The sequence below is a fragment of the Rhododendron vialii genome, chromosome 2a (assembly GCF_030253575.1).
Source record: "Rhododendron vialii isolate Sample 1 chromosome 2a, ASM3025357v1".
Classification (NCBI taxonomy): Eukaryota; Viridiplantae; Streptophyta; class Magnoliopsida; order Ericales; family Ericaceae; genus Rhododendron; species Rhododendron vialii.
Genome location: NC_080558.1, coordinates 28,652,169 through 28,668,903, shown reverse-complemented (window position 1 = coordinate 28,668,903; position 16,735 = coordinate 28,652,169). Strand labels below are relative to the sequence as shown.

The following is a 16,735-nucleotide window of genomic DNA, read 5'->3' as shown; positions in this document are numbered from 1 at the left end:
ACAAACACATGAGGAAAGGCATACGCATACTCATCCAACATCCGCCCGCCACTTATGAGAAAATGCATGGCATTTTTTGGTGTTAACGCACTAATTCCTCCCTAACCACAGATGTATACAATATTGCTAAAAAAGAAACAGAATTCCCAAAGCTCATCCAAAAATGCTACCAATTAGATCAGTTGAATTCATTGCTCCTATTCATAGACAGTAAGGCACGCATGCCAAGTTCGTCTAATAGAAAATAACATTACAAGCTAGATTACTCACTTTCATTCATCAGAATGACAAAAAATATTATTCACCAAAAAGAGCAAACAAATTAAAGAAACCCAGGAAAAGAATTCAATACTAGTAAAACATAACTAATGTACAGACCAACAAAGAACAATAGCTATGCAAAAAAGAAAATAAGCAATGCTTTCCGGTGAAGATAATAACAGTGTGTTTGTTATATCAGTAGTTCAACAATGAATACTTCAAGCGTAACACAATCTTCCCCTTATCTACCCCAAGCTTAGCACCCGTAACCAACCAATGACCCGGGACATCTTGCGGCCCCTTCGACATTTCAGTCATGTCCACAATTTTCGCCAATTTGCTACTGTGGCTCGAACCATCTCCTCTTTTATCATCAGAACCCCTGTCCGTAGAACCACTAGTGGAAGCATTGACGGGGCTGTGATCCCAGACCGATCGCCTTATCGTGCACCCCGGTACCTTGGAGAAGAGGAGTTTGAGGTGCAACACGCTTTTTGCACCGAAGTCCCAAACCCCGAGTTGGGCCCCGGTTACAATGTGGACCCCAGACAGATCTCCGATGGATGTCTCAATGTGCTCGATGGGTGAGGTGCTAACATGGGAGAAGTTCTTCCATTTGATCGGCTCGAACCAACGGCTGTCCTGCTCTTCGGGACCTTGCCACTTGGGTGCACCGATGGCCACGTGTGTGTCCCAGTGGGGTTGAAGGATTTTTGGGAGAGAGACGAGGTGTTGTAAATGAACGGCAAGTCGGTTTTGCTTGATGCCTTCTAGGCTGAGTCCAAGTCCAGTCACTGGTTTACGTCCAACTGCTACCTGCAATATCACAAGCCCATTAATCCTCAAACGAAGGTAAACTTTTTAACCTCATCAAATCACATTAAAGGTGGGAGAAAAAACCTGCATTTCTTGATGAAAAAAAAAACCAATATGAGGAAGAAAGTTAAGTTTCAAACTATTTAAAAGATTGAACTGAGAGAAGGTCCCGATATGCGGGATTGGAATTTCTGATTGTTTCAATCAGCTGAGAATTAGGTATTGATTTAGTCATTAAGCTTTAGCGAGTTAACAAATTCTTCCTTCTTTTTCCAGTGAACTGCGAAGTTCTCTTCATGAAGAAATACTTGAACTGGGATATGCTTTCAGTGTTCCAAATTCCAATTACTAACTAGCTTAACAAGTTGTGAAGTTCTCAATCATGAAGGAGTGCTCAATGAATTGCACATTCACATTGTTTGAAAAGAAATTACAAACTAGAACGGAGGATTTCTAACTGCAAAATTCCCAATCGTAGACTTTCATATGCTTTCTACTTTACTGAGTACAACTGAGAAAAAATGGAGAATATAAAGCTGAAAAAATCACAGTATCATACTTCCAAAGAGATGATATATGCAGAGATGAACTTTGGATTTGATCATATGTTTCATAACATTAACATCTTAATAAGAGAAAAAATCTTCTTCCAAATTATCTGTTTGTATTTTCCTTATGAATCACACACAAAAGTAGTTAATCAACAACATAACATAACCCATCTAGTCCCCAATCATTGGGGGTATGGGCGGGAAATGATTGGAGACAGACCTAACTTTTGGCAATATATGCACAAAGTGGCTGCTCTCAAAATACCACTAAAACAGTGGCCCCCCTAAACCTCCAAGAATCGAGGAGCTACAAGAACGTTTTGTTGTAAAACCATGCCCCCAAATGAAAGCCAAATGGCATAAGAGAGAGTAGGCCTAGAGACCAAATCAATTTATGTACACAAAAGTAGTTAATCAATTCCCGAAATTTTAGCACCAAAATCATGATGGATAAGTATCTTGATTACGAAGCAAATTCCCTTGAAAAAGTATTCTCATCAAATTTAAATCATTGGTATTTATGTCAGAAAGACGCACCAATATTTTTTTTAAAAAGGACTTTTTGAAGTGAACAATGCACACAAGGATTTTTCGATTACCATATATGTATGCAATGGCGAGCTATGTAGTTCACTGTGGGGTCGCATGACCCCATGGCAGGAAAAAAATCCCCTGTAGTTATACTGAATTTTTTTCCTAAGTGAACAAATTAACCCATAAAGATTTTGCTTTGAACCCAGGGCCAGTAGATTATTTCCTGGAAAAAGTTGAAATCCACCGCATACAAAAGTCACTCTTCTCTCTCATCTTCATGAGTCCAGTTTCCCTCGGTCCAATTGGCTCTCAAGTCGAGTTCTCGTCTTTGTGCCTCTCTCTCATTGTCAACAACAATCATGTTTTTCATAAATTTTCGGTATTGTCTACTTTTAGTAAGGTTTTTATTAGTTTTTCATGGTAAATTTTGGGATTAAACATTCACCTCTCTCGAATCATCAACAACCCTCAAGTAAGGGCATATTCTTCCTAAAATTTTGCTATGATACTTTTTCGGTATTGTTTATCGTATATTTTTTTTTGAATTACTTATTTGTCTAGATGAGGGGAATCAGAAAAGCATGAAAATGTTGAGCTTTTGATATGTGAGTTGTGGTTTTTTTTCAGTCATTCGTTAAACCTAATCTACTCTATCTTAGGGGACTTTGGATAGGGGATGGGTGCTTACGGGAATCAAACCCTGCCAGAAATATAAGAGACGCCAACTGCACTCCACTTGCGATACGTGAGTTGTTGAAAATAGATTTTAAATCATTTCATTACTATAAAATGCATGTTTCTATTATATATTATCGTTCACTTAAGTTTATGAATGACCCCATGTTCATATATTCCTGGAGTCGCCACTGTATATATGTGACTGTGTAAATAGGACATTCATGTCAACTTCTGTATAGTAAATTTAGATATTTAGCGCTTGTTCATTTGGGGGCTTTAAAACCCCTGCACACAGTCCATAATACATTTTTTCTATCCCTCTCTCTCCACTCAAATCTCTTTCAAAACCCAAAACGAACAAGCCCTTAATAGACATTACCCTTGACAGAGCAGAATGACAAAAATTGACGAGGACACAATACTAGTTTAATTTGATTCAGTTATCTTGAAAGCTCAAAATATGCTCAAACAGCTAACTTTTAAAATTAAGATGTTTTTTAAACCTCTCTAAAGAAAAAATGAGGTCAAATTTTTTATTTTAAGTGGAAATTAACAGGATTCTTCCTCTTTAAAGATCTTATGCATGCATAACTTTGGAGAGACCTTCGCCAAGAAAAGGAAAATTTGTCCATGCCAAGAAAAAATCTCACGTGTACTACTACTGAGTCACTGACTACAGAGTCTACTGACATTCTTCTTTTTAACAGGAGTTGCATTCAGGCAAGAAACACATTGCACTTTCTTTTACAGGAGATGCAACTTGGAAGAATATATGATCGAGAAAGGGAGTCATCTCTAAATTGCAAAATGACTTCCGGAGCAAAAGATATACTAGACTAATCAAATATTGCTAATACGGTCCATTGCACATAAAATATCTTTGAAAGCATACAAAAGTATAATTGTCAAACAAATTTAAAAGAGAGTTACCGGGAACCGTTTAATTACCTGATCTGGACTTATATAAAGCTTGGGACCCATCAAACTGAACTGAAGAGATGGGCAAACAGGCTCCTTTCTTTGGATGTTACTCTGTTCTGGAGCCCAAGCTCGAGCAATTTGAAAATCCAAGAAATACTGTAAATCTTCAATTGGAGGCTTGTCTGCACAAGACAAATAGATAATCCACTACAGATTATTACAACAGAAGAAAGCACGTACAATGCATGTATTTGTCGGAAACAACACATGTGACATGAACAAACCCTAGAACTCGTTTACTGCTCAGGATACCAGCACATTCAAACTTAACTCCGACTGACCTTTCCAGTAATAAGCTATGATCCAGAGAAATAACAAAAATCAATGACAGTATTCAGATTTTACCACAAGAAACTTAATCTCGCCCATAATAGTATGAGTTTCGAGTCCACAAACAGCCAGGACACCATGAAAGCATGAGTTAATAAATTCTTTTCAGAAAAAAAGAAGCCCATAATAAACTAAATCAAATATATCCATGAGAAAAGAACATGCCCAATTTTTACCAAGCTTATTTGCAGATATAGCGGAGACTCAGAAAGTTCTCCAATATGAACTTGTATTTGACTGTTGCATTCCAAGTCATAACAAAAAAAAAAAAAAAGTTTATCTGTTGAAAAAAAAAAAAAAAAGCTTCAAAGAAATGTCTATATTAGCACTCATAAGTCATAGCATACAAATACAGGTTCAAGTTTTCTAGGATAGTAAAGCAAAAGGATTTTCCAGTACAACCCTATTGGGGGGTAAAGGGTGAACACCCCCGGGAACCTACTCTACTTAATATTTTTTGATGGTAAAGCTTTGTATTATTTTTAACTGATGAGAAGAGTAGAGGCTCAGAAGTATGTCAGATAGAAACAATCTCTTCCTTGTTTTGGTGCTTTAGTGCTTTTGTAGAGGTTTTGGTTTCCTTTTTAGTTCGGGTTGAATATAGACCTTCAGTCCCATACTTCAGCTTCTTGACAGTTCCAACTAAACTCCCTGGGGTTAAAATGATAAGGGATTACAATACCGTGTCTAGAGATGCTCAATTGCAATCTAAACCAAACCGAGCCATATGTCCCAATCAATTGGGGTCGGCTATATGAATCATTTTTCTCCATTGAGCTCTGTCAATTGCAATCTACCCAAAATAATCAATGAATGAGATGTACAACTCAAACTAGTAACACAAGTAAATATTAGTGAGATCTTACACTCCAAATACAACTCAATTGCACGGGCCAAGTTCTTTATTCCAGGCCCCCCTTCGAGAAGGGAAACAATAGGAGTAAATGTCATGTTAATTACATCTGGTGCTGTTTGTACGGTCTCCGCCCATTTGCCATGGCTTTGCTCAAGATCGTCACCTCCTCTTCTTCTAAAAATGACTGTAACATCCTGCATTCAAATAATCCACTTTTCATACCTCTACACACTAGAATACAATTTACGCTACATATTGCAAGATTCGGTGAACCAAGAGGTCGATTTTATCTATACGGTGAATCATTGGAAGCATGAATCATATTAGAATCTCATGACTTTTTGTTTCTACCACGTGATTCAGTTTAATACACAAAAAATTCACAATATCGCCATGTTTTCCAAGCAAAAGGACTATTCTGAAGTCATCAAGTGAGATTGAACACAGGATGTGCGTTGGAAGTTCCACGCATCTTTCTCCAAAGCAGATTTATTGGGAGTAAACAGGATGTGCTTCGGAGGAAAACAAGTTTGCCTTAGGGATTTGTTTGGAAATTGGATCATGGAATTGTGGAGGTAAGTTGGTTTTTTCCAAAAATTAGGGAGGTGAAGTGTCAAAGGACCAAACGGCAAGGAGGTAAATTGCATTCTGCTCTTTCAGGAAATTGGAAAACTCTTGTTAGTAATATTATTCTTGAAATTAGGCTGGTTTTGAAAATTTCTGGAAAACAGATATGAAACTTGGTTCGGCAAATAAGGTTTCTGCGTTTCCTGAAATCTGACAGCATAGATTGAATACAAAAAGAACAAACTACACTTATAACTTCTGTACTTCAAAACGATTTTCAATCACCCCACAACTATAAAAGTAGACGCATGCACCCCATGAACTATAAAGTGAAGTGAAACTGTTAGTGTTTCCATCAATAATAAAGGAAAAGTGGTTTTTTTTTTAGCATTTTTATCTATCTTACTAAAACATATTTTAAATGCCTAATGAGAAAATGAGTTTGCGTATACAGTATTTTAATAGGCTCGAAGATATGTTAGCCAGTTAGGCATTTAGAATACCTTAATACATTGGGGTGATAATTTTTTATTGTAGCACATAAACTTATTAGTACTATTAAGTATCAACATTGTCTAAGGTATATTTTTCTTTATGAACACCTTCTTGTATGGTTGTTAAGGATATTTGGGAACTTAGGTTGCTCACAGGCTTGTAGCAGGTACTTAGGTAATAAAAGTTGCATTATTTTGCTCATAATAACTAAAAATAAGTCAGGTCTAGTTTTTAAATTTAATAAGTCAGAAATACATCATTGGCACAGTTAAATTAGGCCTACATGATCTCAAGCACAAGTATTCAGTAACTATGAGTAGATTTTCTAATTTTGTTTTTCTGGTTAATCATATTGTTATTTTAAAATGACAATTTTGGTTGATAAGTAGGCCTGATGATAAGAGAAAAATATGGATGAACATTTTACGTGAGAAAAATAGATAGAAAGGCAAACAATCCATTTGTTTTGTTTAAAACTAACAGAAATAGCAACAATAGTAATAGGATTACTAACAGCTTCACTTTAAATGATAGTTCAGGGATCCATGTGTACACTTTTGTAGATGTGTCATTGAAAATTACTCAAAAGTATAGGGGTGAAAGTTTAATCTTCCCAAGAAAAAAAGATAACTGACATTCCCTAAGCTTTTGACAAAAACGAAATTGAACAGTCGTTCCATACTGATACTGACCTTGTCCTTGTATTTTATTGGCGCAGCGGACTGGCTTTTTGAGTCTGAGAACCTCTGATCTCCAATGTCTTTCACATAATTCTGAATGTCTGCTGCTGATAAAGGAGAAGACTGATGTTGCCTGATATATGCTACATCTCTTCCACCAATCGTTGCAGAAGTAACAATATGGGTGCCATAGGTTTCTATAAAACTGAAAACAGGAAACTACCCATCAGAAGCCGCATGATCTAATGGATAAAGTGGAAACCGAAGAGTGATGATGTATTTCTCCCTCCATCACTCCCTAGGTTTCAATAAAACTTAAAACAAGAACCTAACCATCAGAAACCACATGATCTAACAGGAAAATGAATACAAAATAGTGAATGATGTATTACTCCCTCCCTCAAATGAATACAAAAGAGTGATGATGGATTACTCCCTCCCTCACATCCACCTTCCATGCGTGGCACTCTATCTGTTGTTTCACTATTCCTAGAGTCCCTAGTATAACACAAATGGTGGAGCAAAAGACATAGCGGTCAAGCCCCAGAGTTTATACTTTGCACAGCTGAAGTTCATTTTTTTTTTTTCCTTTGACAAGGCACAGATGAAGTTTAACCTTAACAAAACTTGAAACTACCTGGCTGGACTCTTTTTCCCCATAGAGATCCAATAGTGCCAATGTCATCACAGCCAATTAAGTTACACATAAATCTGGGATAAGGCAACTACTTCCATTTTGATTTTAAAAAGCTACCCCTTCAAAAGAGCACAACATCATTGGTGTACACATGCTTAAACGAGGGTTGACGGGGGGTTTGTTATAAAGCTAGCACGACATAATGAAGCATCCAAAGAAGAGTTGATCTGGTGAATTATTTACCTTGCCAAGGATGCAGGATCCCAAGAGTAAGGTACAGCACGCTTTATTTCCTCATTCAATAATAAATTCGATTTTACTAATTCGACCTTATATAGAGGGATCACATGTCCGATCATTGCAAGAGATTTTGTAACCGCTGCGTCGAGTTGCCAGGAGCCAGTGAAATTGAACATGGCATTAAAGCTTCCGAGTGGAATAGGTCCTGAAATACTTGACTTCTCATTGAAATATTTTGCCATCTGAAATACCATGTATAAGAAATATTAGAACAATGACTGGTCCCTTGAGTGGATTTGAATTTCAGAGCTGCTAGTCCTTTCTCCAAATCTCCCATCAGGAGAAAGTTAGTAAAGTGTAGATGCATAGACATTCTTCATAATATAGTAGGCAGTCATGTTAATCAAGAGTCAGGAAATTGATACACGATCTTGGGTAGAACTCAACCCCAAAAGCTAGCTATTGAAGTGAGGGTGCTGTCACGCTTATATTCTTCGTATTGCTTTGGTACCCAAGCAATGCGGGACTTCGCTTCACATCCTCTCCCACGCCCAGCGTGCTCATTCGGCAGCACCTGCTGCGTGCGGGACACGCACTCTACTCATCCTTGGCATACTCAGCTTAGATACCATGTTACATGGTCTTGAGTAGAACTCAACCCCAAAAGTTAGCTATTGAAGTGAGGGTGCCCTCGCGCTTATAGTCTTCATATTACTTTGGTACCTAAGCGATGGGGGACTTTGCTTCACAGAAATAGGTTGTAGATATTACCTACTGACCTCCAAAAAAGCGAACACTACAAAACCCAAGACTCTTCTAACTTCATCAGTTTTTAATTTATATTGAATTCAGCTTGTCCAGGTGACTTGGTTCTTATGAACACTCATCCATGAAGCACCAGAACTTCAGTAGTTTTCAATGCTCCTTGAAACAGTCTAGTTGCAGAGACATGCAGTAAACGAACCCTTGGGCCTTGTTTATTTGTCCGGATTAGAGCATAGGATTGGTCATATATAACACACATCCCATGCTTGCTTGGAATTTCCATAACAAGGATTAAATGTTCGTCAATATGCAATTCCACAAATCATGGGAGATACAGTACGTCGAGGAAAGTGATATTATTAGTCCCCTCTCTGTTAGTTCGAGAGAATTTGTTGTCACACAGGACAAATATATCCCTTCACCTATGAAGCACGGGTACTTCTAAAACCCCGGTGAACTCGTACCCGTAACGTATTGGGAACCAGTACTTCGCAAGGTACTTCTGAATCCGTACCGGTAAACGAAACATGTACCAAAACTTCTCTTTGACTTTTGCCTTACCCCAAAAGTACCCCAGTATATATCAAGCCGTACCCAACACAAAAATGAAACTAAGCTGATAAGACTTCCTTTTTCTCTGCTTAGCATGACTGTAAAATATCAATTTGGGTCAATAGGTTCTTAGCATAATGGCATGAACCTCTTATTAGAACTTTAAGTCTGGCGTTAAACTATTATTTGATGCTGGATTCCTAATTGCCCAAGTTATTTAGCTATTTCCTTAATTTGAAGCGTAATTATCACGTATAATACATTCCTCTAAGCTCTTAACTTATAAACGTAAATTTGTTATAGCAGTACCCGTACCCTTCCATTTTTTTTGGGTTCCGCCATATCGATATACCCGTATCTTATTAGCCTTTCACCAATGGTCCAATCAAACAACAGAGGCCTAAGGATCATCCTGCCGGCTTGCCAGGCCCATCACAAGATGACATGTATGGTTGGAGTACGGTATGATTGTCAAAGTCCTTTGGCCAGCCGGATCTTATTGAAGACAACTTGAAATCCAGCTATGTTTCATGGTATAGAACGTACACAATGTGAAGTTGAGAAAAAACAAACTTCAGAAAAATAAGCATAACAGAATGAGGATTTTAGAGGTTAGGAATTATGTATCTAAAATCAAAGAAAACAAAAGGAAAGAATCAAGTATCAACTGCTTCAAGTTCTATCATAACTTCATCACAAAAAACAAAATTTATTACCTCTGACCCATATTAACAATTGTTCTTAATTTGTCCTTGACGGGTATTAATTATCAAAACACGTCCTAGGCCGTCATTTTCCCAAATCTATTCTTGTTTTCACCAATATACATTGTTTATTTATTTTAAGTAGAAAAAGGACCAAGACTATGAGATGGAGAGTGTTAGAAAACATTCTGGGAATTATATAGCCCAGCAACAAGTGTGAGGAGAATATTCACTCAAGGAAGCAAAAAAACTATGTCCAACAGAATGTGAACTCCACTCCAGTCCTCGATACACTCAACTTCCTCAATTACGATTACTCCTTTAAAAGGATACAGTAGGTTCGGATAACATCAAAGGCCGATAAAGATGCGCAATTGTGCGGCTTGCACCTCTAAAAGAGATGCCAGTCTCTGCTCGGTGTCATAACTGCTCCCACCCTTCCAAGACGACACAACTCATGGTTATCCTATCTCGCCCCAGATAATAGACCCGGTGGCGCATTGGTAAAAACTGTAATACCAGCAGAGACCTCGTCAAAATGAAATTAGGGTTAGGCCTGCCTATTCAGTACCTTGGCAGTCATCACTGAGACGCTGAGATTGAAAGAAGAGGCGAATACAGATACAAATAAAACTGATTACTCCCCACACGTAAGGATCTTAGTAGCAGGAACCTCCTATGTGGTTGGTGAATCCACTTCGGAACCTCGCTCCCGCGGTCCTTCCTAGGAACCTCGCTCCCATTGAGAAAGGAACCTGTTCCCAACTAGGATAGAATCATAGAACCTCTTTGGCATAAATCCCAAAAGAAACAAAAATAAAAGACACGAAGCAAGAGAAAAGACAAAGTAATGATACAATATTATAAAAATATTAACTTAAATTTGCTCAATTACTTAATATAACTATAATATTACTTAGTCACTAAGACGATCTTTGCAACTGACACGAATGACGCATAATAATATTTACTTGCATTACATATTTTCATGTATTATTCCTAAACGCTTCCCGTCCTGAAAGATGAGCTCCTATAATCCTCCACCACCTATCCCGCTCCCGCCCCTGCTTTGTGCCATTAAGATATAGAGAACAGCTGGAATCACATGTTAAAATTATAAATATTTTTATATTTTGCAATTTAAGTGGTAGAATAATAATTTATTTTTGACATTTAACTATATTAAAATACATAAAAATATTTATAACTTTAATAATTTTTCCTATATGCTCCCGACGGCACCCTCACACTAATATGATCATCCGCTCTCCCACCCCGCTCCCGCTTCGTGCAACTGAGGTAAAGATAAAATTAACAACTTTCAAGTTTTGAGACGTATTGTAATATCCATCACAATGTCAAACCCTCTCCAACACAAGAAAACAACCCCCAGCAAAAAAACATACCAATGCCAACAGCATAAAGAATTGCATAACCATATCAAAAACATCATAATTCTTGGAGCACCTGCCAAAACACAATAAACCAATTAGGTGATACAAACTCACGGGCAAAACTCACCCTTAAAAACCGGCTTACAAGGGGAGGGTGCCCAAGAGCTTATGTACACAAGACCAAGCGCATAGGCCGAGTGCAATTTTGTTCATCCTCATTAAAAGAGTGTGAACATTACCCTCCCTCTTATTGGTTGAAATGGTATGGATCTCACAACAAAGTGATGTCATGCTTACCATGCAATACACTTTTTGGTAAGCATGATATCACTTTGTGGTGGAATCCACACCATTTCAACCAATAAGAGAGAGGGTAATGTTCACCCTCTTAAGTGGAAGGTGAACAAAACTCAACTCCCCATAGGCCCCATACTTAGGCAATGTTGGACATTGGGATCATAACATACCACCACGCTCTGCAACCAATGAGCAAGGCAGCCCACGACACTGACCCAATGGAGCTCTTTCCCTTGTTTGGCAGCTCCATTCCCCTTTGTATCAGTATTCAATACTTTAAGTATTTTAATCCAGCCTATAAGTTGCCCCCTCCGCGGGTTTGAATTGCAACGCGGTGGCCAACTCTGATACCAAATAATACAAACTCACTGGTAGAACTCACCCTTGAAAATTGGCTTACAAGGGGAGGGTGCCCAAAGCTTATGTACACAACGCCAAGCCCATATTTAGGCGATGTGAGACATTAGGATTGTAACACTAGGAGTAAGGGGAGCACCAGAACAAGAGAACGAAAACCCAGCAAAAAAAATCTCCAATCACAACAATATACAGAATTGGCGAAGACTAAACAAGAACCCAGAACAATATTTGAGAACCAGAACACAATCAGAACAACTATGAGGGGAAAACCCATATACTCCTATTTTGGGCACCAGACAGAGAAAACAAAAACCAACGACCAAACAGATCAGAAACCTTACCTCATGGAAGCTACAGACAGGGATTTCCTCAGTGATCCTCTTCCCAGTAGACGACTCAATATCAACTGATACATTTGGAACAACAACGCCATCAGAAACTTGAAGATCCCTTGTCTGTTGTTCATCAATATGAACCAAACGAGACCCAGGAGCCCCTTTACAGTATAAAAGCCTGATATCAGAAGTGACGTCAAACCCTCGACCAAGTGCTTGGATGGAGTTGCAGAGAGTTGTGAAGAGAGCATCTGAGATTGAGGAGTTGTTCCCTGCTAATGATCGGTCTTCCATGGAAAAATCCTTCATTGGGTAGAGCGAAGAACAAGGACGGATTTGGGGGGATTTGAGATTAATATTTTTACTATTAGTACAATGTTAGGTGGTGCGGTGTTGGAGTGGTTTGATTTGGTTTTGTTTGGGTTGGTGGTGGGGAAGAGGTTTGACTTTTAGACTTTTCTTAGTTCGTTGAAGGCAGCCAGCAAGCCTTTTGACTGTAATAAAATGGATTGATTCCAACGCGTTGTGCCTTTGTTTGTGGATATGAATGAAATTTTGAGTTGACTGGTCTTCTCTTTCTTTTCATCCTCTAAAAAAACTGCTCCCAAAAGAGCAAAGTAATTCTCTTCTCGCAACCGCCCCCCCCCCCGACACACACACCCCCGGCCCCACTCCCTTTTTCCGAAAATACCCCCAGAAATACAACCTCCCATTTTTTCATATTTCTCTGTTATTAATAATCTTTATACTCAATTTTTCATTTTTATTTATTTAATATTATTTAAGTGTTCCGATTTACAATCTGGTTGAATCGGTGCAAAGATCTTGTTTTTTTTATCATTTTATCTTCAATGATCATAATGAATTTTTGGCTTTAAGGCCTTTCAACGAGCACCCTAAGGCTCTTTATTTAGTTTCAGGTCTCTCTAAGAGTGCTCATTGAAAGGTCTTAGAGCCAAAAATTCATTACGACCATTTAAGATTAAATGATAAGAAAAACAAGATCTTCACACCGATTCAAAAGAATTCAAAATTGGAACACTTATTTTTTTTTACATAATTTTCTTTTTTATTTAATTTCTTAATCCATTTACGTTATTTAATTAATTATTCATTTATCTATTTATTTAGGTCTTTTTATTTATATATTTTACTCTATATGTTTTTTTAATCTACCTAATAAAACACAAGGGTGTGAGGACCACACAAACATAAGTTAAAAGAAGGCTGAGATTCATTTCATCCAATGACTGATGTGTGCTCTTCAACTCTCTTAAGAAAACACCCACACTCTTACAAATATATTACAAAATGTCATCGATTTTTTTACCCATTGCTTGGCTTCTGGTGTTGGCATAAAAAAATAAAAAAATATTACAAAAATGCCCGTACGTAGTGTTGTAGGTATGAGCAAGTACTAGTATTATATACGTGAGTAATTTTTTTAATTTTATAATTCTTTTATGTTGTTGAATTTATTAATTTTGTATTTATTTATATCTTTTATCTATTTTATTTCTAACCAATTTATTCAGATTTCCTTTTATCGTTTTATCTTCAACTATAACCACTTATTTATTTTCACTCTTCGACGAAATTAGTAGAAGTTATATTTTAATATTTATTTATTAATTAAAATTAGTACAAGTTATATTTTAATTATTCATTTATTAATTAAAATTATAGTAAGAAGTCTTTTAAAAGTAAAAAAAAAAAAACTAGTAAAATTTAAAAAAAAACTAAAACAATAATTAAAGTCTTTTAAAAGTAAAACAAAAAAAACTAGTAAAAGTAAAATAAAAAAAAAGGGAATAGTAATTAAAGTATTTTAAAAGTAAAAAAAAAAACTAGCATAAGTAAAAAAAAAAAAAGACAAAACAATAATTAAAGTCTTTTAAAGGTAAAACAAAAAAAAAACTAGTAAAAGTAAGAAAAGAAAAGAAAAGGAAACAGTAATTAAAGTCTTTTAAAAGTAAAAAAAAATAGTATAAGTAAAAAAAAAGACAAAACTGGGGGAAGATGAGGGGCAAGGGAGGAAAGATGGTGGGGTACGGAGGGGAGGGGTGTGTCGGGGGGGGGGGGGGGGGTTGCGAAAAGAGACTCTCAAGAGCAAATCAAGAGTTCCGTAGTTTTTGACTAGTTTTAGATCGGGTTAATTGTCTATTCCATCCCAAAATTAAATGACTACTATTCGTAGCCCCATATTTCCTCCTTTAGTTCGTTAAAAATTTTCAATTATACTCAACAGTTAGTTACCGAAATTGAGATACATTTTCAGCATATAATTACCGAAATATAATATTTTTTTCAACAGCTATTTACCGAAAACGTATGTACGGCAGTTGTTTACCGAAGGTTGAACATATTTTTGACATGTAGTTACCAAAATATAATCTTGTTTTCAACATCTATTTACCGAAATATTACGTATGATTTTCAACAACTACTTACCGAAATGTAGTGGACTAAGGGAGAAAATACGGGGCTGCGAATAGTCGCCCTCCAAAACTATTACTCAGTACAATTTTTGGTAATTCGTCCCTCAACTAGCAATTGAACTTAAGGAGTACTCCTTCAACTGTATGATTGTCGATTGATTTAAATGCAGTAATTATCCACGCCGTTAACAATCCATTAACTAAATTGAGAAAAACATGCATTAAAGAAGATTTTACTCGAATAACTTTTGCAATGACTTTTACACTATTCTCAACTTGAATTATAATGGTTCATTTCGTAGCTAGTTAAACGATCATTCACATGACTGAAATCGATTGGTCTACATTATAAAGTACTCCCTCCGTCTCTTTTTTTGTGTCCAGTATTCCATTTTGGGCTGTCCCTTAATAAGTGTCCATTTTGTAAAGTTAGGGAGGTAAAAGTTGGTGCATTGTCCATTTTGTCCCTAAAAGTAGATTTTATTTTGAAAAGTTAGTGAATAAAAGTGTAATGATGATGGGTAAGTAGGAAAAGTGGAGGAAAAAGTTGATGTGAATGGTGTAATGATGATGTTTTTTTAATAAGTTGGAGTTACGAAGCAGGACACTTAAAAAGGGACGGAGGGAGTAATCTTTATGTTGAAACTGAAAACTAAAAGTTGAAAAACTAAGAAAACTCAAGCTCCGTTTGTTTGGGCGTAAAATGTTTTACTTATTTTCCGATATTTGGTTCTGTAAAAAATAGGAAAATATTTTACAGTAAAACATTTCCATTAATTGGAAGAAAATAATTTACCCTTAAATCTTCCGTAAATTATTTTCCGAAATAAACCCGCTGCACTCTACTGCAATTTTCACTGCTCAATTTTCTAGATCGTCTGTCCTGACCCATGTTCAATTCCAATATTCTCAAATCTCTCCACCGTTTAAGCCCCTCCTCTCTCTCTCTCTCTCTCTCTCCACTATTTTGTCAATTTCTGCCAACTAAACACCAAAAAATAAAAGTTTGAAATTTGTTTTCAAAAAAAACATTTTACATGGAAAACTTTTTACATCGAAACATACGAAGCCTCAATGCTAAATTTTTTTAGTTGAAAACCCTTTTGATAAAAATATAAGAGTTGAAATGAAAAAAAATGGAACATAAATAGTCATTAAAATAAAATATTTTTGATTATTCTCTTTTACTTTTGCTAGTGTTTGCATGTACAGTGTTGGTTCGAATGGCGGCAGAGAGGTGGTGGTAGAGAGGCCGTAACTACATGTGGTGGTGTGAAGGAGAGATGGTGATCATGGTGGTTGGTGATGATGTGGTAATGGAAAAGTGGTGGTGGTAGAGAAGGGAATGACAACATGAAGTGATGTCGTGTAAAAAATGTGGATGCAGGTGGGGATGTTTGTAGTTGAGATGGTGGAAGGATAATGGCGACGAGTATAGGTATTGGTGATGACAACGACAAGTGGTGATGGTGAGGTGGGTTGTTGTAGCGGCAGTGGAATGTGGTGGAGAGGTGGTGGTGTCTCTAGAAGCTCAACAGACAGGAGATCTCAAGCGTTCTTCTCCGCTCGGGTCAGGGGGCGTGGGATGCCCTTTCCTCCTCCCCTGGGGCCTTCTATCCTCTTCTCTTATTTTCCCATTTCCCTCTTCCTCTAGCGCCTACCTCTGTTCTCGTTTCTAGTTATTTTGCTTCGACTTCGCATCACTTCGCTAGTTTTTCGGCCTAACAGCTTGTCGTTTCTACTTGTCCATTCTGTCTTCCATCGATTTCTCATTATTGGATGAGTTCAGTCCTCCGCTTATCGGAGAAGTGGAGCCACAACGGGTGGCATCAGTTCATTGGATCTTGTCCCTGATGTTTATTGCTTTCAGTGATGGCTGTAGTGGTGGAGATCTAGTTATGGTGGAGGCTGGTGGTCGTGGGTGGAGGATAGGGTTTCTTTTTTGCAGGTTTTCGTTTGCAGGTGGAGGTTGTTGTGGAAGGGGATGATGGGGCTATCTCAGATCTTATTTTTTCTGTGGTAGCTTGGGGGTTAAAGGACTTCGATAGCATGAGATGACATTTGGTAGCTAGAGGCAGCATCATGGCAGAGGCTGGGATGCGAAAGTCTCGGCGGCCTTTGTGGCGGCGGCTCTCCGATAATTTTTGGGATCGACGAGATACATGTCACGCCCTCGATTTTCGACATAAATAATAAACACTTTTAATAAATAAAGTCCTCACTGTAATACAAATAATACCCCAAAAAACCTTTCTGTTCATTGT

General features: G+C 37.3%; 1 protein-coding gene across 2 annotated transcripts; it reads right to left on the bottom strand.

Moving 5' to 3' along the window:
• Window positions 1–249: 249 nt before the first annotated feature.
• Window positions 250–12,471, bottom strand: LOC131316646 (MACPF domain-containing protein CAD1). Of its 2 annotated transcripts, XM_058346080.1 has the most exons (6): window positions 12,040–12,471; window positions 7,630–7,868; window positions 6,762–6,954; window positions 5,018–5,201; window positions 3,789–3,943; window positions 250–1,077 (listed from the first exon to the last, which is right to left on the bottom strand). In XM_058346080.1, exons 1-6 carry the CDS (start codon window positions 12,340–12,342, stop codon window positions 457–459), a joined length of 1,695 nt encoding a protein of 564 aa, XP_058202063.1. In that variant the 5' UTR covers window positions 12,343–12,471; the 3' UTR covers window positions 250–456. The 2 variants fall into 2 exon arrangements, with proteins under 2 accessions (XP_058202063.1, XP_058202064.1); XM_058346081.1 differs by lacking the exon at window positions 7,630–7,868 and having other exon boundaries at window positions 12,040–12,443.
• Between the last annotated feature and the right edge of the window lie 4,264 nt (window positions 12,472–16,735).

What these genes read in the sequence shown, in the direction of transcription:
- LOC131316646 (XM_058346080.1), bottom strand. Translation starts at nt 12,342, where the DNA reads ATGAAGGATTTTTCCATGGAAGACCGATCATTAGCAGGGAACAACTCC. An exon ending in CTGTCTGTAGCTTCCATGAG is followed by an intron (nt 7,869 to 12,039) that starts GTAAGGTTTCTG and finishes ATGGTATTTCAG; the next exon opens with ATGGCAAAATATTTCAATGA. An exon ending in AATTGAGTTGTATTTGGAGT is followed by an intron (nt 3,944 to 5,017) that starts GTAAGATCTCAC and finishes TGTCTTGTGCAG; the next exon opens with ACAAGCCTCCAATTGAAGAT.